The 24,417-nt window shown below is 37.7% G+C and overlaps 1 protein-coding gene and 1 long non-coding RNA gene across 2 annotated transcripts in view; one reads left to right on the forward strand and one right to left on the reverse strand.

Moving 5' to 3' along the window:
- Window positions 1–24,417, forward strand: part of LOC141569549 (uncharacterized) — a 156,566-nt gene that overhangs the window by 81,364 nt on the left and 50,785 nt on the right. The gene's annotated exons all lie outside the window — the stretch shown is intronic.
- The window catches only part of ABCB7 (ATP binding cassette subfamily B member 7), a 50,496-nt gene that overhangs the window by 4,455 nt on the left and 21,624 nt on the right, over window positions 1–24,417 (reverse strand). Inside the window, exons 3-14 of the mRNA XM_019747975.2 lie at window positions 18,277–18,396; window positions 12,986–13,118; window positions 11,834–12,102; window positions 10,628–10,716; window positions 10,445–10,532; window positions 9,668–9,842; window positions 8,584–8,741; window positions 7,428–7,591; window positions 7,143–7,272; window positions 4,482–4,653; window positions 2,419–2,522; window positions 734–841 (exon numbers count right to left, since the gene is read on the reverse strand). Coding sequence (XP_019603534.1) covers window positions 734–841; window positions 2,419–2,522; window positions 4,482–4,653; window positions 7,143–7,272; window positions 7,428–7,591; window positions 8,584–8,741; window positions 9,668–9,842; window positions 10,445–10,532; window positions 10,628–10,716; window positions 11,834–12,102; window positions 12,986–13,118; window positions 18,277–18,396 — 1,710 coding nt within the window. The remainder of the gene's footprint in view (window positions 1–733; window positions 842–2,418; window positions 2,523–4,481; window positions 4,654–7,142; window positions 7,273–7,427; window positions 7,592–8,583; window positions 8,742–9,667; window positions 9,843–10,444; window positions 10,533–10,627; window positions 10,717–11,833; window positions 12,103–12,985; window positions 13,119–18,276; window positions 18,397–24,417) is intronic.

A 24,417-nucleotide genomic window follows, 5' to 3' on the forward strand; every position in this document is an offset into this window, starting at 1 on the left:
CTCAGGCTTTCAAAATGATAAAGAATTGAATGCTTATTTACTACCAGGGAAAGATAATCATAAAAAAGTCTGAATGGGAGGTGAAAAATTGAACAATGTTAGAAATATCAAGGATGGGGGTGGGGTGGGGGGAAGTACTTACAAAAAGGAGAAAAGGAAAACTATTACAATTTTCAAATGTGCCAATCATAATATGGTACTCTGATTTATTTAGAACACTCTTATAGCAATTCCCTTAGAAGAGACAAAGTAGGCTGTCCATTTTCTTACTTTCCCCATGAGAAAAAAGATAAAATAAAAATGGGCATGCTTGGAAATGACCATTTTATGATAATCTTGTTTTAGACAATGGTATGCACAGCTATTAGGACAATGAAAATATGAAATACAGTAATGACACTAAGCAAAGATTCTATACAAAGCAAAAACGAATGCAGAAAAATTATTTTACACACACACACACACCCTTTAAGACCTGCTTCTATCATGAGGATTTAATGCTTTCCTTGTCTAACTTTGCTTTTAATACTTTAATAAAGAATGAGCTAATATAGTTTATTCCCTCTTGGATGTAGCATGCATTATTTCTTATCAAAAGGAGATAAAAACAGAATGCCATCAGAATTCAACCTCATTCAGAGAACACAAAGCCTATATCTCTTTAGAAACAACACTTAAGTTCCTTGTGTTTGTAACAACTCCGCGCAGTAAACTGTGAAGCTCAAGGTCTCACCTGGTCCAGGACAATGATTTCATCTGCATCGACCACTGTTGAAAGTCTGTGTGCGATGAAAACAGAAGTTCTGTGCTTCACTGCATCCCTCATGGCACCAAGAATAGTCTGCAATGTTGACAACAAGAATAGGAGGGAAAAAGATCTGCCTACTAGGGAAATGCAACTTAATCATACACTCCTTACGGAGCATTAAAAAAGCCAATTAATTTTGTATTATATAAACTTTCTACCACTACCAAACATTTGACCTAATCGAATCATTAACTAAAAAGAGGAGAAAATCTTTCAAAAAGGGAAAGCAGACATGACCACATTATCATTGAAAAAAATGATCTTTAACATGGGCACCATTTCTTTAAATTAGAAAGTCTGGGGGATGGTGCATATTTTCTATACTTAAAAACAAACAAATAAGCCATGATGATGAATCCAGTGACATTGCTGCTTATCTGGTCAATGAGAGCCAAATGAAATGAGGAAAATTTTTCTATCCTTAGTTCAAACTCAGGACAGAAAGGATGAAAAAGCCAACTGTGTATGTGTCACTTGAGGGAGCTTCTTTCTCAAAAGCATTCTGACTTCTGAAGGCAGTCTGCAAAATCCATTTTTATTTACTGCCTGTAACGTGTAAGACAGTTGTATATATACACAGCTGTACTTGGAAACCTGGGTCCAAGGACAGCTAGCTAGATGGAAATAGTGTGGGGGATGGGGATATACCAATAGCTTCCTACACATATTTCTAAACACTGTATTTATGAAAGAAATGAAATTACCAAGAGTAGATGGTTACCCAGGAAAAGAAGACCTTGTATTTTACTAGTGCAGGGCCAATTCTAAGAAAATCTGTGATGTTTGTGGTAAATGTGGAAGACACATTTTTAATAAAAAAGTTCTCATAAGCAGATTCCTACGCTGGTCCTGCTCAAGGGCCCCCGTAAATATAACAAATCCTTATGCTAAATAATTCACTTAGAAATTAAACTGTTTTAAACACATGGCAGATGGAATAATGTGCCCTGAATCTTAATTCCATGTGCAAATATTACGTCATACATGCTATGAAACTGGACTTAGGCTTATCCTTCAACACCAAGCTTTTAATACGTATTCAAGTAAAATGTAGCTGAACAGAAGCAACTGACAAATAGCATGTGCCTGTCTGCAACTGTAGGTCAAGGGGATTCATTCACGACTTTGGTACTTAATGCAAAGATGTTGTTACCATGACATCAGTGTCACAACACCTCAGTGCTGTGAAACGAATATAAACTGATACCTGCACCATAGTGACTTGCTCCATGAGAAGTAAAGGGCTTCCTGGTGTGTACTGTGTCTCAACCATTCACAGACTTGTTTTAATGACTATTAAGTAGCAATGGCAGAAAGACAAACCTTCTCCCTTTGTCAGCAGATCAGGCAATTTCTACAGCTTTGCAAGATGCAAGGGTAATACGAGGTGTCACACAGTTCCAAAAGGAGACACGTTTGCAAATGGACTTAACAAGCTGGCATTCTTACCATCAACACTTGCTACTGGGGAAAGAGGGCTAGGTATTTTTCTAGCCCCTCCTACTAAAGTTCATTCAAAATCCAAAAGGATGTAGGCATTTTACTGAAACTTCCAAGGAGAACATTAAGCATTGTGAGTTGAAGAGATTTGTGTATTCATCATCATTTACCTCTTCAGTAATTGAATCTAATGATGAAGTGGCTTCATCATAGAGAATGACTGGGGGGTCCTTCAAAATGGCTCTTGCAATGGCTACTCTTTGCTTCTCTCCTCCTGATAAAGAAAAATTTTAGTTTAAGGAAGCACAGCATAAAGGCATATTTAATGTTTCTAGTATTTCCATTGAGTATAACCACCAAGTAATATCTTTAACATTTACCTCTCCTGATCACTATTCATTTTACTCTGTTGTAAGAGTCTAAGCTCATAGTATATCCTTTGACAAGCTACATTCCTTGGAACATAAATGTAATTCTGGATTCTGACTTCATGGCAGGTGAAAGAATGAAGAAGGGGGTAACCATTTTGATTCCACAAGTATTCCTCTCACCAGAATTATGCTCATTACATGTTACTTTATATGTACTTTATATTACTTCCCAATGAACGACAATCTCAGACAGAAAAATTTCAGTACTACAGATGACAATGCCAAAACCAAATTCAACATCTGAAACCTGTAAACCTAAAGACATGAAACTATGAATATCTAAATTTATCTCAACATAAAAAAGTACCATTCAGCCAGTATTCTTAAGTATTTTTTGACAGAAAGCTATTATTTTCACAGCACTCTTCAAAGTTAAGGGTTTATACTAGATACCTCTTATTTCAGCTTAGTTATTTGCTATTTGGTCTCTAGTATAACAAAATTTTAAAACAGAAAGGAAACAAGAGGTTCAGGAAGGTTAAGTGATTTGTTCAAGGTCACAGCACGAGCTCCAGTACAATCTTGACTACACCTAACTGACTTCCCTCACAAGGTGCAAGCTCACATTTATTCTTAAATATTCTCTAGTGAAAATAAAGCAATCTTCCTTTCTTCACAGGGATTTCTGTAGGTCTAAGGTCGTCCGTATTACACAGAACTATGCTTACAAGACATACTTGTTTCCATTGTGCTTCACTTATTGTTTCAGATACTGCATTTTTTTTTTTACAAACTGGAGGTTTGTGGCAACCCTGCATCAAGCAAGCTTTTTTAACTCTCAAGTCATTTAATTAGCATAGTAGTTGCACACAGTATGTACCTAATCAATGTTGTGAATAAATGAAGCTAGTTTGTAACGAGAAATGGGGATTCATTAAAATCATGCACCGTATTCTTCATTCTCTTTTTGCCTTACCCTAAACTAAACTAGAATGAAGAACAAAGGTAAAGGATGTAGTATGTTTATATGAGTGACGTTAATACTTTCAGGCATTAGATATCATTATACTTTAGAATTCAAATAATTTAGGGCAAAGGAACATATACTTATGGAGCCTCCAAAAAATTCAGTCATTTTAGGACAACTCATTATTAAACTTATCAATTTAATAGTTAAACACTTAAATAGACATGTACAAGCCCCCAAATTTACTTGACCATTGAATCAACAAGGTCATGAAAATGAAATTGGCTGTAAGGAAGGTATAGCAGTTAAGTGTATGGTGCCAGGTAGATACTGGAGGTATCAGGATGATGACTTCATAAGGTGTATAAATGTCCAACTACTACGTTGTACACCTGAAACTACTGTAATATTATACATCAACTGTTATTGGAAAATAAATTACAAAGAAAGGAAGCAGAGCAGTTGAGCATGTCAAGTACAAGGAAGTGTAAAGTACTGAAAACATCCCATGATGATCTAGGAAATTATGATGAGATACACTATTTACTGTCAAATTACTTCTCCATACTCTTCCTGTTTTCCCAGGTGAATAATGATATTGGCTTTCCTTTAATATTAGAATATGGATAACTAGCTAACAGAGATTTGAGCATATATCCACCACTTACTATTAAGCACTCACGTGTTTGCGGCTGCAAGTGAACAAAAAAGACTTGTATGACTTGAGAACAGTTCTTTCTAGTATGTTCATAGTGACGGAAAGGAGACTGGGGTACCTTATCTAAAGCACCTGGATGAGAAGCGGGTTTGTAATCCTTCTAGAAAATGGCTCTGATAAATTAGAGTTTGAAGGGAGTATACAAATGTGGGGGGCACGTCAAAAATCTCTGATTACCTGAAAGTTTGAGTCCTCGTTCCCCTACTTGGGTGTCATATCCATATGGCATGCGAAGAATTGCATCATGGAGTCCAGCTAATTTTGCCACTGCATACACTTCCTCAGGTGAGGCATTCATGTTTCCATATAAGAGGTTGTAGTAAATGGTATTATGGAAGAGAACGGCATCCTGGAGCACATTGACACATACATTTATGCTCATTATAAAAATTACAACAGTAAAGATATAACAGCAGAAGGGACAAACATGATATTAATCCCTTTCGTGACCCCTCAGCCCTTCCAGAGCTAACCATGAACAATTTGTTGTGTATCATTCCCGACTTCTTTCGATGCATTTATATGCCTAAACACACACTTTTTTTTCAACACAAGTGGGGCCATACTGTATGTACCATTTTGCAAATTGCTTTTTTCACTTAACATATCCTGGAGATTGTATATGCCAGTAACAGAAACCTACCTCATTCTTTTTAACAGTTGTGTAATACTAAGTATACATCCTAATTTATTTATACATTCCTCTATTGAAGGACATTAACGTAGTATCCAAATTTTTGCTACTACAAAGAATGCTGGAATAAAATAGCATTGTATATATGACTTTGTGCCCCCATGAATTTCTGTAAGAAGGATTCCTATAACTAGAGTGATGGGTTAAAAGGTAATCATGTTTATCTATCGATAGTATTGTCCAACTGTCTTCCAAAATTGCTCTGACAAGTATACATTCCAACCAATAGTGTATGAAGGTGCCAGGTCTCCACACCCTCTGCAGCCCCAGAGTTACAGATATTATTTCAAATAATATCTTAATCATTTATATACCCGCTACTAATATAGAATATCCTTTTACTGACATGGTACATAAACCCAATGAGGTTAATGTTCTATAAAGAGATAGTACTTATTTTTAAATATTTATATTCAGAAAAAAGTTAACAAATGGTAACTGGAAACTTTGAAAATATAAAAACTAAGGTGAAATAAAAATTAATTAAATCATCTATAATCCTACCAGATAGCCATAACTACTATTAACCAAAATGTTTCTCCTATCCTTTTTCTCTCCTGACATGTATTCATTTATAAAATTGGGAGCATATTATGTTTTCTTTTGGTATACTTTTTTTCAACAAACTTTGTACCTGAGTATTTTTCCCTAATACTCAGTATTCTTTACAAACACGGTATTTACAAATGGCTGTATATTTGATACTATGATGCTAATTTAACCTTCTACTTATTGTTGGACATTTATGTTGTTTCCAACTTCTACTATTATAAATACTACAAAAGTGAAGTATTTGCTCTGTTCACATCCGTTTGTTTCTTTACTAAAACTTCCTATAGGCAGAATTATTGGAATAAAGGGTATGAATATTTTTCAGGCTCTTGATACATATTGCCAATTTGCCCATCAGGAAAGCTGTATGTTTCCAACAGCAAAAAAAAGCCATTGTACACAGCCCTGCCCAAACTGCATGCTATGAAATTTAAAATCTCTGCCAATCTCATAAGTGAAAAGTGGTATCCAGTTTGATTTGATTGATTTTGTTAAGACCAGCAATGCAAATGATCACCTTTTCTTTCCTTTCCTATTTTCCTTTAGTGAACAAAATGTTTTCCTTTACACAAGACAATGGCAGGAATCTAGTCATACCTCATTAGATGGATCAGGACACTGACTCCTAAGTAGGCACAGCCCAGAATTCGGTTCACTTGATACACCGTTTAGGTCAGTGTTTCCCAACATACAGTCTACGAATCATCTGTATCTGAATCACCTAGGCAGCATATTCAAAAATGCAGGTTTTTGGGCCCCACACTGCCCTCCTAAAGCAGAACTGGGGTACGTGAAAGAGAGTGGGGATTTCAATGCTCTCCCTGGGTGATTCAATTCATGCACGCTAGCATTTGGGGTTCTCAGAGAGAGGGAGGACAGGACAGAGTACGATGTATCAGATAACTTGGGGATCATTTATAAGCTATACATCCCTGTCTGATCCCTTTTTTACAGGTCTCCAAGGGATCTGATTCAGATTCTAGGCTGCAACTAATTCCCAGGTCTCTCTATTGGCTTTCCGCATAAGAAAAACTCACATCCTACAAAGCTGTCTCCTTGTCTTTTCAGCTTACTCTGAATTTACTTCCCCCCTTGTCATTCATCAAATACTCATTAAATGCTTACTATGGGTAAAGAACTGGGTGTGGGACTGAGGGGGCAGTGGGGAACAAGGCACACAAACTTGCAGTCGGCAGCCAACCTGCATTTTTAAATAAATTCACTGTCAAAAACTGTTCAAAATGACAATAGTTTACATTTACTGAACAATTATGTGATAGAAATGGTGCCTGATGCTTCACACATATTCTCTCTAATCCATAATAATTCAATCCTATAAGCGAAATGGGACCCTTATTTTACAGAAGAGGAAACTGAGGCCCAAGATCACAGAACTTATAAGGGTTAGAGCTGGGGTTAGAATCCAGTTCTTTCTGACTCCAGTCTGGGCTCTTTCCTTTATGTTATGCTGCCTTTCTAAGGCTTAAAAACTCTTTCTGTCATGCAGATGTTCCATTCACTTTGTTTTTAATAGTCTTTTTGGTAGAAGAATTTGGCCTGTAGGGCCTAATGCCTTGAATTCATGTCATTACCTGAGGCACTACTCCCACTGCTCTCCGAAGGCTCTCCAGACTCACATCTTGTATATTCTGACCAGCAATGTAAATGTTACCCTTCTGAGGCTCATAGAAGCGAAACAATAGCCTCACTATCGTGCTTTTCCTGAAATTGGAAACAAGGAAAGGTTATTCAGCTCCTATTGCCATTAGTGAACCCCCGTTTTAAACCACAGTAGTAATTTGATTGTGATAAAGAAAGAATATTACATTGGGACTCATTCATCAATTCAGAATTTTATAAATAACTAAATTACCCACCCTGACCCACTACCTCCTACAATGGCCACTTTCTTTCCTGCAGGGACTTCAAAAGATATTCCATTAAGAACTTTCTGCCCCTCAGTGTATTCAAAATGCACATTATCAAAGGCCACCGTAGCTGTCTGTGGTGTGATCTGAAGGGGAGATGCCATCACTTTGTCCTAGCAGAGAAGAGAAAAAAATGCCACTTTATATACCACCTATAGTACAGCTATCCAGATAATTTTCTAATTCACAGAGAGAAAAAGGAAAGTAATGGGAAAGGACCTTGGAGGTTTATAAGTGAAATTAGACCACTTCCAAGCATGCTTTTAAAGATTTTGTTTTCCCCTTCTTCCGCCTCCCCCCCACACTCTGGTTCAAGCTGTTGTTTCTCGGTCTAGTTGTGTAGGACACAGCTCCCTGGCCCATGCTAGTATTATGAGCCTTGCGCTCCCCCCAGCTGAGGCAGTCAGTTGCCAGTCTTCGGTCAGCCACTCACAGCAGCTCATGGCAGCTCTTGCCAGCTGCCGGCCACTCACTCACGGAAGCCATTCCTGGCAGCACACGGTAGCCCACGCTGACATCCAGCTGCTCATGGCAAATCAGCTCCAGGGAGAGCCATTGTTCACAATCTTAGCTGTAGAGGGCGCAGCTCACTGGCCCATGTGGGAATCGAACCAGCGACCTTGGCATTAGGAGCACAGCGTTCCAACCACCTGAGCCACCGGGCCGACCCAGATTTATTTTTTCATCCCTCACTGCTAAGGTCAAAAACCTTGGATGCTTTCATGTCTGAGCTTTAGGGGAGGTCGGGGGATAGGGGCGGCAGGTAGAGGCATGGTAGACAGGGGATTAAGGAGGTCATGGATGTGAGGAGAGGCAACCACACATTTTATATCAGGATTAGCAAAAGTAAATCAAGTGCAAGTACAAATAATTCAAGTTAACAGAATTTACCCTCTAGGTATAACATTCTTTGCTACACGTAAGGTTTCTAAACATAGCAGTGAAAGCTATAAAGACCTTGGAATATACATGATTGACAGTTCCAATTCTTGCAAAAAAGAAACCAGTGTGCTAACATGGTGATGTAAGAAAATTCCCCTAGAATAATCCTATTAGTGGGATAAAGCTCACATGCTTTTTAAAAGGCACTAAATCAATTACTTACTTTAATTCGGGTGTCTACCTTGAGTAGAGTAAACAAGGTGTTCATATCTATGAGTGCTTGTCTAGTTTCTCTATATACAGTTCCCAGGAAGTTCAGGGGTAATGAAAGCTGAAAAAGCAGTCCATTCACCATTACTAGATCTCCAACAGTAAGGGTACCTTAATATGCAGTTGACAGAAGTAAAAAAAGGATAGTTTAGATATTATAAACATTTCCAGTTTAAGATAGAGAAGTTTATAGTCTGTTACTCTGGAATACAGTTCAAACTATATAAAATGAGCAACTCTTATGACTACTTAAATTTCAAAGCATTTTAATTCATGATTTAGGAACACAGGGCACTTGATATATGGTAAGTAGAATGGAAAAGTCCACCCATACACTATATGTAATATGCAAAAAAAACAGAATGGTTTAAGTGAGGATAGAAATGAAAGGCTAAAAAGCTCTCCTTTCTTCCTAAGACACTAGGTAGTTTCTTTGTAATGTAAAATAGAAATTTTTTTAAAGTATATATTAAAAAATTGGGGCAAATGGGTATCATGATTGAATATAAATAAACCAAATATTAAACCAAATATTAAGGTCACAGTGAATGAATGAATCCTAACTGAGTGGGCAGGTAACAAAAAAGAGGCACCCATATTACGTATTTTTTAAATGTTTTGCAAATGAAAAACTAATAGAAACGTTAAAAGGTTACTAGTAATTCTAAAAAAAAGAATGCTTGAGTTTTAGTCCTTTGCACTAAACACTGAATTAATTACATTACCTTTCAGGTCTATAAGAGAAATTAGAAATATTAAATGCTAAAAAAGAAGTTACTCCTGAAAGAATCAGACTGAACCCCACAAAATGTATAACCAGTAATTCCAGCAATAAAGTTGTTGTGTTAAACAAAAAGAAGGAAGAAAACATCATACAGTGAGGAAAATACATTCTGATACAAAAAGGAAAGTACTAGAATGATGTTAAAGCACATCATTGAACTCACTCTATAATTAAGACTAATATACACATTCCTCTCATGGATCTTCATTTATAAAGTAAAATGTCGATAACGTGAAACCCACAAATCCATTACCTGCCACAATTCCCTGACTGGCCAGCACCATTATAGCTGTTAAACCAACACTGAAGATAGCATTTTGACCGAAGTTCAGCATAGCCAGAGTAGAGGTACTTTTCAACGAAGCAGTCTCATATGTCTTCAAAAATCCATCATACCTTTGTGCTTCGTACTTTTCATTATTAAAATACTACAAAATATACAAAAATAGTAACTACATACAAGTGTAACTAGAAATTATTCTCTTAAGTGATCAGTATACTTTTCATCAGACTTCATGCACAGACACACTCCACTTTAAAAAGTGACTTTCAATACACTGGTCACCTGCACACGGACATCAACTCCCCTAGCAGATTAGCAAATTCTGGGAGGGCAAGGATTAAATATGAAGCTTTTTCTTTTTAAGCTATCATCCCCCATCACAAGTCTCAGCATAGTGCTTTGCACACAAGGGGCATTCAGTAACATTGTTAAAAGGAAAAATGAACAAATACATTAAAGGAAAGCACTATGTTAGGCACCAAGTAGGATAGGCAGTAAAACTGACCAGCTTAGTGTTCATTCTGAATCAAAATGCTAACCACACTCTTGTTAGTTATAGATTAACTCAGAAGGTAAAATTCTGATACCACAAAAAATGGTGCAAACAAAAGAAAAACATGAGGTACTACAATTCCATCACACCTGCAGGTACTAGCTGAACCAGAAGCTCTAACTGACAGCACCTAGCACATTCAAGGGCAGAGCGAACCTTAGTGCAGTGTAAGGAAAGTCTAATAAACATATTACCTTCACAGTTTCATAATTCAGCAGCGAGTCTATGGCGGCATTACCGGCATCATTATCCGCTTTGTTCATTTCTATTCTAAATCTAGTTCTGCAACACAAAGATTTGCACAGGTGTGAAACATCCACTAGAAAAGTATAACTAACTTTTGGACCTTGGCTGGCTCAGGGGACTGACTACCTTACCTCCACCGGGTGACGGCAACTGTGAATGCTGTGTACGCTCCAAGTGTCCCAAGAGTCACCAAGGCAAACTGGGCACCGCATCTGTAATACTGGACAAGGCAAAGGGAGAAATGAGGGGCAAAATAAGTGGTGGATTTCTCATAGGAAACCGTGGAGGCTACAGGAAGTGGCACTAACATGATTTAACTGCTTACAGGAAAGAAGTGTCAAACCACATTCTACATCCTACAGGCTCAAACAAAACTAAGGGCATTTGTTCTCAGCAGACCTAGCCTAAAGGAATGGCTAAAGGAAGTCCTGTGACCACAAAAGAATCCTGGGATATACGGGAGAAAGAAAGAACAACAGAAACAGTGAAAGGATTAGATAAAACCAAAACATAAATTAAAATGGAGAAGAGCAAGTTAATTGAATCAGTAGTACATATTCCATGGTTGTCCTCAGAAGTGCACAGGTTGCTGAATAACACTTTTTAAAAATATACAGTTCTTTATGCATGTTAAATTATGATAGTGTTTACTAAAATAATACATATGCAATATATAGCTTCTAAAATTCTTGATGAGAAAAAAATCAAAATATATAATGGGGGGAAAAAATTAAAAACAGTCGCTGTTCTTGTCAGATAGTTTGTAATATACAACAGCACATCTCAGTCAAGACTTTAATAAAAAATATGTTGCTGAATAAATGAATAATTAATTGCATAAGAAATCAAATAGCTTCAAAAATCTACTTTAAGGTAACTAGGGAAGGAAGCCAAACGGCACTTGCCACATTGGTGCTACTGTCAAATGCTGATAATAACCAGAGCCATGAAAGGAATAAAGATGCATGTATCCACCTTTAATTATAAAACATGAAATTGCCTAAAATGTTATGAGTGGTGAACAGAAAACCAGATAATCTGACCATACCAGTCCAAAGTTCTGTATAAAAATCTCTAACAAAAAAAATTGCAAGCACCAGCTAAATGACTGATCTGGGTGTAGAACTGAACAGATCTTTACAATAACAACACGAGAAAGATTTTGGACAATCCCTGAATCTTCTGGCAAAATAATCAAAGAAATTGCATAACCCTTCTGGCACCACGGAATTTTGCTTTCAAACCATGGACATCTAATACCACAATAGCTTCAAGTAGTAAATAGCTACTAATGAGAATGTAAGATAAAAGGTTGTTACGAAAAATGTTTTACTTACCAAAATACCACTGACAAGAGTCACCTCAAACATAATGGGAAGAAGATTAAATACTAAAGCACTCAGGACAAAACTGATACCCCTTGTCCCTCTGTCAATAGCCTTCGATAAAGCTCCTGTCTGTCTGCTCAGGTGAAAAGCCAGATCCAGGTTGTGAAGATGGAGAAAGACATTTTTGGCTATTCTTCGTATTGAATTTTGGGCTACCTTGCCAAATACTGCATTTCGAACTTCATTAAAAAAGGCAGCTCCGGCTCTTGATACACCATCTAACAATACAATCAAAAGAAAAAATGAGTGTGAAAATACTAGACTCGTAGGAGTGTAATAATGGTAAGGCTCAGAAATTGTCTGTACAATGAATGACTGTATCACTGAGTACTTACACTAAAGAAACCTAGAAAACATCTAGTCTAGTGAGTACCGATCATTCCAGCAAAATGGATCCCTTTCAGTGTTTTTCCCCCATAGGTTCCAAATGTTGAAAGATTTTTTCCAATGAGATACTTTTAACAAATAACAAACAGCTCATGCAGGCTTACTGTGGATAAATGTACAGTCTCTGTTGAGGTTTTTACATCTCATTCAATTTCCCCCAAATAACAAATGATAAAATTGAGATCCTGAAAAGGCAAGTGCATTGACTACAGCACAGCCCCATTCAAGTCTCCTGAGCATCATAAACTGTCCTTTCTAATGCATGGTGGCACAAATCATCATATTCTCTTCTTTACAAACTGTACATTTGGGTCATAGCTATTGAATGTGATTTAATAAAGCATCAATGCACATATAACATTGTTTAGCTATTTCCTATTTAACAACTAACAACAGCAAGAAAATAAATAGCCTTACTGAAAAGGTATCTTATAAGGAGCCTAACTATTAGAAGTGGTTGTTAAAAACTTAATGTCTTATTTCAGGTTATTGTTTTGTAGAACTTGGAAAATGAGACTGCAATTAACAGAATTTTTGGAAAGCATATCATATAAAGAATTTTTTTAAACCACATATCAAAAAAAATCTCACATAAAATAATAAATATCCAAAATGCTAAGTTGTGTTTGTAGTGAAAAGGTCATCTGCTCATATACAATGAAACCCTCTTGAAGAAAGTCAACACCTGTAGACAGATTAAAGAATCACACATACAGCCAATCAGAACTGCCGTTGCCATGGTTGCAACTGTATTTGGTGCATCACTCAGGTTCAGCATGTTTCCCGACATCTGGTTGAGGCTGTCTACAGCATACTTAAACATGAAGGGAACCACAATGTTCATGGCCTGAAAACACAAAAGCAGCAATTACCCATCGTGTGTAAAAACATTACTTTATCAAAGCACAAATATTTACCTTAAACGAGTATTGAAGGGAATGCTTCAATATTAACCATTTACTGCTAGTAGAATGATTCTCCCAGTTTCTAAAGATAAAATCGTCGGCATTGGAAGAGCTGCTGTTTCAGGATTCCCACCTCACACTGACTGCCATGTTAATATGCATTTATAAGCTATGTGCATTAGTCAAATTCTCCTGCCTCCGTTATCTGCTATCCCACAGAGCTCATGGCACTTAGAGCAAACTGCCTTAGATTATAGTTACTGGTGTATATACGTATTTTGCTTTTCTAATAGTTCTTTGATAGTCTGTATCATATTCTTCTTTTCATCCTACCCATGTTGAGTACCATGCTTTAAATACAATAGGTATTCAATAAGTGTAAAATTATTCGTTCATCACAATAATGGTAAAACTGAAACTATTTAGCGAAAGGGATCTCAAAAGCAAATCAATTATAAGTATCTGTGCCTGATTTACCACTGGAAAAACAAACACCACTACATCCATTTGCCCCACAAAAGATTACTTTCTCCAATACCATACAAAATAAAACCCACTGACTACCAAAGTAACTTTCAAAAACCAACCTATTTCTCCATGAGAATACCCGAAAAATATGAAAATTGGGGGTATAATGCTTTCACATATTTCAAGGCAAATATTCAATCACTCAGATTTCTCTGCAAAGTTAGAGTATCGAGAACATCAGCCATCATTTAGGAACAGGAAGTTGGTCAGACTGCCAAAGTTTTCTTTGAAGAAATTAAATTCATATACATTAATAACATGTGAAAACAACTGTAGAAGGCTTAAGAAAAACACTGAAATAATGTTCCATTTTTATGTCTTTCATCTCTGTTAAACATAAAGAATTCATTGTCACCAAGCCTCAGCTTACAACGACCCAGGAGCTATGTAATGCAAGATTTCCATGGAAGGGATGCAAGTGTCTTAGCAAGCAAGCAGTATCATTACAATACACAGCAGGTGTTGGGATACTTTTAAGAATGTAACACTTGTAAGGTTTCTAACTTAAAACATAATCTAATAGAATAGCAGGTTTCAAGAAGTATTAACTCTCGGTTGTGACTCCGCATAAGCATCTAGCCTCAGGCTCTTGTTTCTGCTTATAATGATCCCCCACCCCCACCCCATTTACCTCTCCACCTCTCCAGTCTTCACAGCCCACTTGGAATCCCATTGCATTCTTGAAGCCTTCCCTAAAAACCACAGCCCATATGACACACTGCGTTTCCCAACTCCTCCTTTTTGTAGATTATACCTGAGTATTTATCATTCTTATTATGTATTTATCACTCACTTTGTCTGTAGGTACACGTGCATAATATACTGCCTCTAAAACTCAGTGAAACTTTTATGGCAAAACAAACATTTCTGAACAACAGCTATATGAGTCAGGGATGGTGCTAGACACCTTTTACAGATGGTTGAATCAGAACTGAATGAAATAACAATTCTCTGAAATGGGTATTAACCCTACAATTGAGGAACCTTGGGTCTGGTAAGCAGCAGAGCTGGGATTCAAATCCAGGTCTGTTCTGACTTGAAAGGCAGAATGTTTTCTAGTACACCACAGCCATACATATCAGCAGCATATAAGGCATATATTTCACTTCTTTCACACCCTAAAATGGATGCTCTCAAATGTGCTGTTTAAACCAGCCACAGTCGTAACTGAAATACATTTGAGCAGATTCCAGGCTTTGCGTATAATAAGGCCACACCCCCTGACCTGCATTCTAATACACACAGTGTTGGTTACTGTCAGTTTTCCTGTAAAAGTAAATTTAAAAAGGGAAAGAATAAAAACCACAGAAGAAATGGAAAGTATTGTATATGTGTGGATGTTTGTGTTAGTACAGACGTGTGGGTTTCATTGGCCTTGTGATATGTGGGAGATGGGGAATGGCTAATACTGGTTTTCCCTAATATTCTGACTTCAGCTGAACTAGACTTAAACCATCTCAGATAAATGCGAAGTTTTAAAAACTTTCCATTTTGAAGTAATTACAGACACACAGTTGCAAAAGTAGTACCAAGAGACCCATAACCCTTCACTCAGCATCTCGTAATGGTGATATCTTACATAGCTGTAGGGCAATATTAAAACCAGAAATGTACATTGGTACATACTGTTGACTAGACTACAGGACTCATTCAGTTTTCACAATTTCTAAACACGTGCGCGCGCTCGCGCGCGTGTGTGTGTGTGTGTGTGTGTGTGTGTGTGTGTGTCGTCTACACGGTTCTATGCAATGCTATCCCATGTTCAGATCCACATAATATTGCCACCATCGAGACACAAAACTATTCCATCACCACAAAAGAACCCTCTTTTATATTCACTCCCATCCCACCTTGCCTCACCCCATTCCCTGGTTCCCTGGCAACCACTCATCTGTTCTTGACCTCTATAGTTGAGTCATTTTGAGAATATTATGTACTTGAAATCATACAGTAGGTAGCCTTCTGAGACTGGCTTTTCTCTGAACATAATGCCCTTAAGGTTCTCCGAGGATGGAACAGAATTTTTCAACTATTTACCCCAGAAGGACATTTTGGTTGTTTCTAGTTTGGGGCTATTACAAATAGAGGCATTATGAACATTTTCATACAGATGCTCATAACTTTTCATTTCTTTGAGATAAATGCCCAAGAGAGCAATGGCAAAGTCACATGGTAAGTGTACACTGAACTTTTTAAGAAACTGCCACACTCTTTTCAGAGTGGCATTGCCATTTTACATTCCCACCAGTTCCTCTGCATCCTAACCACCAATTGGAAGACAGTTCAGCAGTTTCTCACAAAAGTAAATATAGTCTTACTATATAATCTGGCAATTGCACTCCTTGGTAATTACACAAATGAGTTGAAAATTTGTTACACAAAATCATGCACACAATATTTACTACACTTTATTTATAATTGCCAAAATCTGGAAGTAACCAAGATGTCTTTCAACAAGTGAATGGATAAACATCCCATGGTGCATCCATACAAGGGAGTATTTTTCAGCAAAACAAAACAAAACAAAACACAAAAAACAATTTATCAAGTCACAAAAAGACACAAATGACTCTGAAGTGTGCATTCCTAAGTGAAAGAAGGCAGTCTGAAAGGGCTATATCCTGTATGATTCCAACTACAAAAGTATGGACAAGTCAATTGGTCACTGGTTGTCAAAGCCATATAAACTACAACACAAAGAGTGAATGTTAATGTAAATTATGAACTTGTAACAGAGCCCATTTGTGACCCCCACAAAAGAGGCCTCGCCTCTCCCTGCCCTAGAGCTTAACAGATGATCAACCCCCTCCCTGTGGTTTGGGCTTGGAATGTCCCGTCCTAGTTCCTGAGTTTAGCATGTCCCCTGTCCTAGTTCCCTGCTTTAGATAATTACCCTGAAACTTATGCTTACTTCTAGTCACAGTGCCCACCCCCCCACCCCACCCCCGTGCTTGCCGATTACAATCTTTATGGCCTTAGCATTCTTTCCAAGTTTCTGTCATCACTGCTCCTGGGTTGGTGACCACTAGAGAGCCACATCGCCAGAGGGAAGGCTCCATGCATATCCCTGGAACTGTCACGTAGCCTCTGGAGGAACGCCCACATTTCCCCTTAAATACCCCCAGCTGGTCTGAAAATGGAAGGCAGTTTTTGGAGGTGTTAACCCGCTGCCTTCTCAGACCACTGGTGCTCTGATAATAAACGCTTATTCTGTGACCCAACCAACTTCTGTGTCGGTCTATTGGCTGAGCAGCACAGGCAGCACGAGCCCTGGACTCATTTGGCCTCTGCTTCCAAACTCAGTTAATAAGAATGTATTTTATTTTATAATTGGCTCATCGATTGTGACAAATGCAGTACACTAATGCAAAACATTAGTAATAGAAAAAAATTGAGTGTGATTTTTGGCGGGAGGGATATTGTCTTTCCCCGAAAATAAGACCGGGTCTTATACCTTATTTCCCCCAAAATAAGACCGGGTCTTATATTAATTTTTGCTCCAAAAGATGCATTAGGGTGTATGTTCAGGGGATGTCTTATTTTTCATGTACAACAATCTACATTTCTTCAAATACAGTTATGTCATCTTCTTCTGGAACATCGTCATAACGTACTAAATGTGTCCGCCTGGCTGACAATCTTAACTGGGGCTTATTTTCGGGGAAACACGGTATGTAGGAACTTTCTGTACTCCCTGCTTAATTTTTCTGTAAGCCTAAGATGTCTCTAAAATAAAGTCTTTTAATTTAAAAAAAGTACTCCAGGATAGCAATCATACTTCCCAATTCAAAGGCTTCAGGTAGCATTGTTTTATTTTAAAAAGTGTTTTTCATCGATTTTTTTTTATTTCCCTCTCTGAATCACAACTATCAAACCTTAGGGAGTAAGTCGGGCCATCAGCAGTTGTGGCTACGTCATCACAAATTACTACTGTGGGAACAAGTGGGTATCTGTTCTGCAGGGAAGCTATATAGTCGGGCACTTGCTGCAAGACTTATCAAGGTTGGGCAACCAGAAGAAAGTGGTGTCCAAGAACAGCCTCTCCAGGGTTACCTATGTCCGGGAGGAATTCACCCACATGAGCCCCGTGTTACAAACAAGCAAAGCTGCAACTCCAGCATACACACACTGCTGAATGGTACGAACATGCCCAGCTTTGGGGGCTGGTTTTGTGTCCTCCTTTTTTTCCCCTTGATGTCTCACTGTTGTTTCCCACTTATGACTATCAATGTGCCTAAAATGTCTCCATCCTCTTCAATTTACTGGGAACTGAGAGCCAGGCTTACTAGAGATATGTATTAAATAAGAACCGACAGGGCTCTGAGGGTCTCTTTTTAGAAAGTACCTTATGCTGTGTTACAATAAATGATCCCGCATCTCACACTGGTTTCAGGAGTGAGTTCCACAAAGTCAAGGCTGTTTTAAGTCTGATCCACAGATAAATCAGCCATTACCATAGAATCTCTGCCGACTGCATAAGAGTCATGTAAATAAGGGTCCTAAAAGGTGACAATGTCCAAGTTTCATTACTAGAAAATGCCACAGTCTTTCTTACATCAACAATACTCTTACCTTTGCGCCACCCAAAAATCCCAGGGAAATGGCCACCCTAGCTCGTAGATCTGGCCTGTCTCTGGGCCACACGTAAGAAAGCATTGCTTTGATGATTTTCTGAGTATCAACATCTTTTAACTGTTGAGAGAAAACAAAGCAGTGAGTAACATGTCATTTCAAATGTAACCATATTTCAATAATATAGAATGATGTACCTATTTGAGAAAAATTATAAAAACATTACAAACATAACTTTCATTGTGCATCTAAGGTCAATATCTTTCAAACAAACTATTTTGGGGAGAAGAAACTATTTAAATTGCTTTTAAAAAGTTACTAATTTCTCTTAATGTCTTACTTTCAGTGCCAAAAAGTTATCAAGTGGAGGTGAGGGGGCATGTACTATCATTTATTAAGCATCAAAACATTACATAAAAATTTTAAAATATTTCTGTATTTTCATCTTTGTGGTCAAAAATCTTCATATACTACTTTTGGGCTCTTTACCAGTATATTTATTGAAAACAGTTTGAAGCCCTAAGTCCAAGCTCGTGATAGAACAGAGTCACAATACAGTCATGTTTAATTTTGTGTAAATCTATCTTACAGTTTCTTTCACCCATGTTTCTGAGGCAACGCTCTCATTAAATTATTTGTGTTTTAGTTTCAGCTTTAGAAGCATAATATTAAGAATCAAAACTACACTTTCTAAAGCCCAAATAAGAAAATCAATACATATACAGTGGTCCCCCCTTCTCAACAGGGGACATGTTCCAAGACCCCCAGTGGATGCCTGAAACCGCAGATAGTACTGAACCCTATACAGACTGTTTCTTCCTGTGCATACATACCTATGATAAAGTTTAAGTTATAAATTAGGCACACTAAGAGATTAACAATAATAATTGATAATAAAATACAACAATTCTAACAACATAGTGTAATAAATTATGTGAATGGCTTTGGGCCATTAAAGAGTAAAATAAGGGTGACTGAACACAAGCACGGTGATACCATTACAGTTGATCTGATGACCCAGACGGCTACTACCTGACCAATGGGCGGGGAGGATATACAGCCTGGAGACTCTGGACAAAGGGATGAGTCACATCTCGGGCAGAAGGGTATGAGATTTCACCACACTACTCAGAATGGCGCACAATTTAAAAGTTATGAATTGTTTATTTCTGGAATTTTACATTTAATATTTTCGGACCATAGTCGACTGCAGGTAACTTAAACCACAGAAAGTGAAACTGAAGATAAGGGGGGCAACTGTATTCCAAAACTACTATAATATTATAGTTGGTAAAATAATCCCCATTTTAAAAATTGAAGTATTTACTCAATTTCTGAAAAAGGTATTAAAAGGAAAAAAAAGAAAAACGTTTAATGCTCGTTGTTAGTGAAGGTGTAGGGAAATGAGCACTCTAGTACACTGTTAATGGGAGACTACACTGAGACAATCTTTCTGGAAAGCAATTTGATATCTACCATAAGCTTTTAAAATAATTCAGCTCTTTGCCCTGAGAATGCCATTTCTGGAAACTTAAGAATATGTCCCAAAGTATCCATTTTCCTTCTTAAAAATCTCTTGAACCTGTCTACTTTGATGTCCACCACCAACTTAATCTAAGCTATCATTTCTTACCTAAACCACTGCAACAAACTCCTATCTGATCTTCCTGCACCTACTCTGTTCCCTGTCCAGTTAGTTCACTCTGCAATCAGATATTACTGCTGGCTTACAACCCTTCAAAGGCATCCTACGACTCTTAGGGTCAAGATCCAAGTGTGTAACCTGGCCTCGCCCCGACTACCTCTCTAGCCATGTCGTGTACCACAACTTTCAGTGGTCGTGCCACACTGGCTTTCTTTCCATTTCTGAAATATACTGTAATCCCCCTGCACAAGGGCCTTTGCACGACACTGTTCCCTCTGTGGGAACAATGCCTCTCTCCAGCTCAGCAGCACTTCCTCAAGAGGTCTTCCCTAATCCCAGTGAGGGTTCTTGGCTGTATTTTCTCACACAACAGTATTCCTTTGTTTCAGAGTATCCATGTAAGTTATAAACTACATATATGGCAATGTGCTTATTTGATTACCGTCTGCTCACTTGCTAGAATTTCAATTCCACCTGAGTAGTAACTTTCTTTTTTGTGCTCCCTGTTGGAATCCAGTACCAAATACAGTGGCTGGCATACATTAGGTACTCAACAAATACTTGCTGAATAAAGAAACAAAATTTTACCTATTAGGATATTTATTCCCATGCTGTTTTAATAGGAAAAAAATTGGAAACTGCCTAAATGATCAACAATAGAGAACCACGTAAACAAATTACAGTGAATGTATACAACAAAATACAGTCATTCAGAAATACATGTGGTGACACAGACACATGGAAGTGAAAAAAGCAGAGTAAAAAAGTTATTTTTCATGGAAAAAGATGTGATATGTGTATGAGTTTACAAATGTGTCTGTAAAGTGTTAACATCAGTAGCTGTGACTAGATTGAATTACGGATGATGTTTTACATTCTTTTTGCTTGCTTTTATTTTTTGTAGCTCACATATAATAAGAAAAAAATGTAATTAATTTTGAGGGTGGAAAGTCACATATTTTCAAGTAGATTTGCACAGCCAGGAATGGGGGGAAACTGTCAACATATCAGAAACCCAGGACAACACATCATATAATACAGGGTCGTTTTATATCATGGTTATTCCCCCCAAGGCTCAGCAAACTCTTTTTGTAGTCTCTTAGTCAGTTTATTGAGTAAAGATAACAGAAATAAAAGTGTTCATATTGTTCTGAAAACACGACCACTGTCCTAAGCTGCTTTAATTACATAAGCTGGCAAAAACATGAAATGCTAAAAGTATAGTTCTTAATGATTTTATACACACACATACTCACACACACAGTCCTAACTGGAAAGGTATTTTTGAAAAGGGAATAAGGCTGTAATTTTAAAATTCACCATTTCAATCCAACTATTGCTAAATAAGTGTAATTTAATACATTGTAACACAAACTGGGGTATTTCAACCACTTTCCCATTTCACAGGTTTGGCTGTTTTATTTTTCTTGATGAAATAATGGCAAAAAGGTTGTTTCCACACATCTTTAGAAACACTTTCTTCTGTCCAAACCTTCCACAACACAGCCTCACATTTGCTCAATAAGGACACAGAGAAGTTATAGCTGAGAGCAAGAAAATCATTCTAATGCATTGACTTAATAATGCATAAAATGTCACCACTTCATTTAATGAAATGGGTTCTGAAGTTGTGTAATCATGCATTATGGATCCATTAAGCTGTAAAGTACATGACTTCGGTTATAGTTTAGATATATTATAATGTTTGAAAAATAATGTGTGTGTTATTTTTTTAAAGTAGAGGCCAAATTGAAGAGGTATTTCAGAGGCTGAGGCACATTTTAAAAGAATTTTAAACCTACTTATTCCTGCTGCACAAGAATGAAATAAAATTGAAGGCCTCAATTCAGATCCTGAAAGACAATATACCACCTTTCAAAATCACCACAGTTCATTCATACTGGACACCCACTGGTAATCCTGAAAGACGAAAGGGTTACCTAAAGCTGAAAAGAGACCAGCCCCAAAGTTGAGACTGAATTAGACATCACCTTCACATCAACTAACCTTTTCATTTCAAACTAAGCAACACAAAAAGCTCGGACACCTATTTTAAGATCTCATTCTTAAAGAAAGGGTGGGAATGTATAAAGAGTAATTATATATAGTATAGGAAAAAAACAATAATTTGTTTTTAATAAAGAAAGGACATTCCTTCTCAAGGGTCAAAATTCCTGAAGAAACCAACTGTTGATATAACAGTTTTTCTTTAAGCTGTGCTTACACATAAACAGAAAACATGAAATTCTTTAACTTTTCTGTTTATCATTTTCACTGTAAATAAAAGTGAAGTTATTTTAAAAACAAAACTGGGCTGATTATATCATGACCAAAAAAAAGCTCCCTAAGGGGTGGCGGGATGGCTCAGTTGGTTAAGGCGCGAGTTCTGAACATGAAGAACAGGGTTGCCGATTCAATTCCCACATGGGCCAGTGAGCTGCACCCTCCACAACTAGATTGAAGGACAACGAGCTGCCACTGAGCTTCCGGAGGGGCAGCCAGATGGCTCAGTTGGTTAGAGCGTGAGCTCTCAACTACTAGGTTGCCAGTTCAATTCCCACATGGGATGGTGGGCTGCGCCCCCTGAAACTAAAGATTGAAATCGGCAACTGGACTTGGAGCTGAGCTGCGCCCTCCACATCTAGACTGAAGGACAACGACTTGGAGCTGATGGGCCCTGGAGAAACACACTGTTCCCCAATATTCCCCAATAAAAATTAATTTAAAAAAACTCTCTAAAATTGAACACCATAGAAATATCATTAAAAGGCCCGTCAAAGTCGAAGTGAATCTAGTGTCCTCTTCTGCTTGCAACATATACAGTGTGACCTTGTTGGCTAAATTTAAAACATGGAACTGACATTTGAAGCCCCATCAAACATTAAACTAGTGGTGTTAGTCTGAGGAATAACCTTAAACACATGAGGACAAATTATTAATACCCAGGAGGTATATCTAATACTTGATTTATTAAGTCTTCACAATTTTTGACAGATTTTTCAATCTTTATTTATCTGGTATTAACATACAGTTTCATATGAGGCCTGGCAGATAAGAAAACTAATCAAAGGAATATCTGTTTGGATACAATCAGAGCACGGTGGGCCAAAAGGAAACACATCTATAAAACGGAAGCACTTGACTCGTATGTGGGAGTGGAAAGCCACAAACTGCACTATGTTCAATTTAAACAGGGGGACCCGACAGATGGAGGCGGCCGCTCAAAGCTGGAAGGGCTAATAACCACGTGGTCAGGGCACAAAAAGGACCAAAAATATCTGAACACATCTGGAGCAGCTCGCTGTGTAGATTGTTCAGATGTTACTGCCATCTGTATATTGATAAGCTGAATACACATTTTGCTTCTCAGGTCAGTAACTTCATCTCTCTTGCCAGAAAAGGTAGTCAAGCACGGAATGAAACAAGAGCTCTTGTTCATTACTGTAGCTACAGTATTTAACATCGAGTTCTGCACAAAGCCTGGATTCCACACATGCTTTCTAAATGAATGGATAATGGTGGAGGACGGGATTCACAATCTCACAGTAGAGTAACAGCAGCGAATGCTTACTGAACACCTACTACAGAGCAGGCACTATTTAAGAGCCGTACCCCGTGGGAGGTAACTCATTTAAATTCCCTTTGGTATGATTTTCATCCCCATTTTACAGATGAAGAAACTGATACACCCAGAGATTAAGTAACTTGCTCAAGGTCATTCCACTAGGAAGTGGTAGAGCTGAGACAGAAATGTAGGCCAGGCTCTTACTACTAGAAGAACTCCATTCTGCCTCTTTTCTGGTGTGGCATGAAAGCTGTTAGTCCATAATCCGTTTTAGCTAGGGAGGCTAAAGTAACACAGAGAAGGCAGGGCAAAAAGGATAAAGAAGAGACCAAATATAAAGTATTACAATGATTTTTGCTTTGTTCAATTTGACAGGAAAATAAAGAAACTATCTTGAACTTCATATTGCTTGAGCCTAAGAGAAGTGACTGCTTTTCCTTTATCAGTCAACATATTTTTGCTGTGTTTAGAGAATTATTTACAAGTATCCTTAAGACACCTTGGTGACAGACAATCCTGGAAACTGGCAAATATCATGCCAAGAATAATACATGAATAAAGAAATCTCAGTATGTGTACTAACTTTTAAAAATTCTGTATTATAATATTTTGCTTTATCTAAAGACAGCTATGAAGAGTAGTAATATACAAAAAAATGGGACAGAAATATGAAAGTGATGTGTTTTCAGTGCTGTGACAGAAAGGAGCTATTCTGGGGATCAAAGAAACAGGGAGAAAAACACTGCAAAGGTTTTCTTACCAATCGCCTCCCACCAATAAAATAACTAATATTTATCTCTCCACAATTTAGAGAGCATTCTTACATAAAAATTGTTCCCTTAGGGCTGGCCCGGTGGCTCAGGTGGTTGGAGCTCCTTGCTCCTAACTCAGAGGTCAACGATTCCATTCCCACATGGGCCAGTGAGCTGCG

This window comes from Rhinolophus sinicus, chromosome X (genome assembly GCF_036562045.2).
Source record: "Rhinolophus sinicus isolate RSC01 chromosome X, ASM3656204v1, whole genome shotgun sequence".
Lineage (NCBI taxonomy): Eukaryota > Metazoa > Chordata > Mammalia > Chiroptera > Rhinolophidae > Rhinolophus > Rhinolophus sinicus.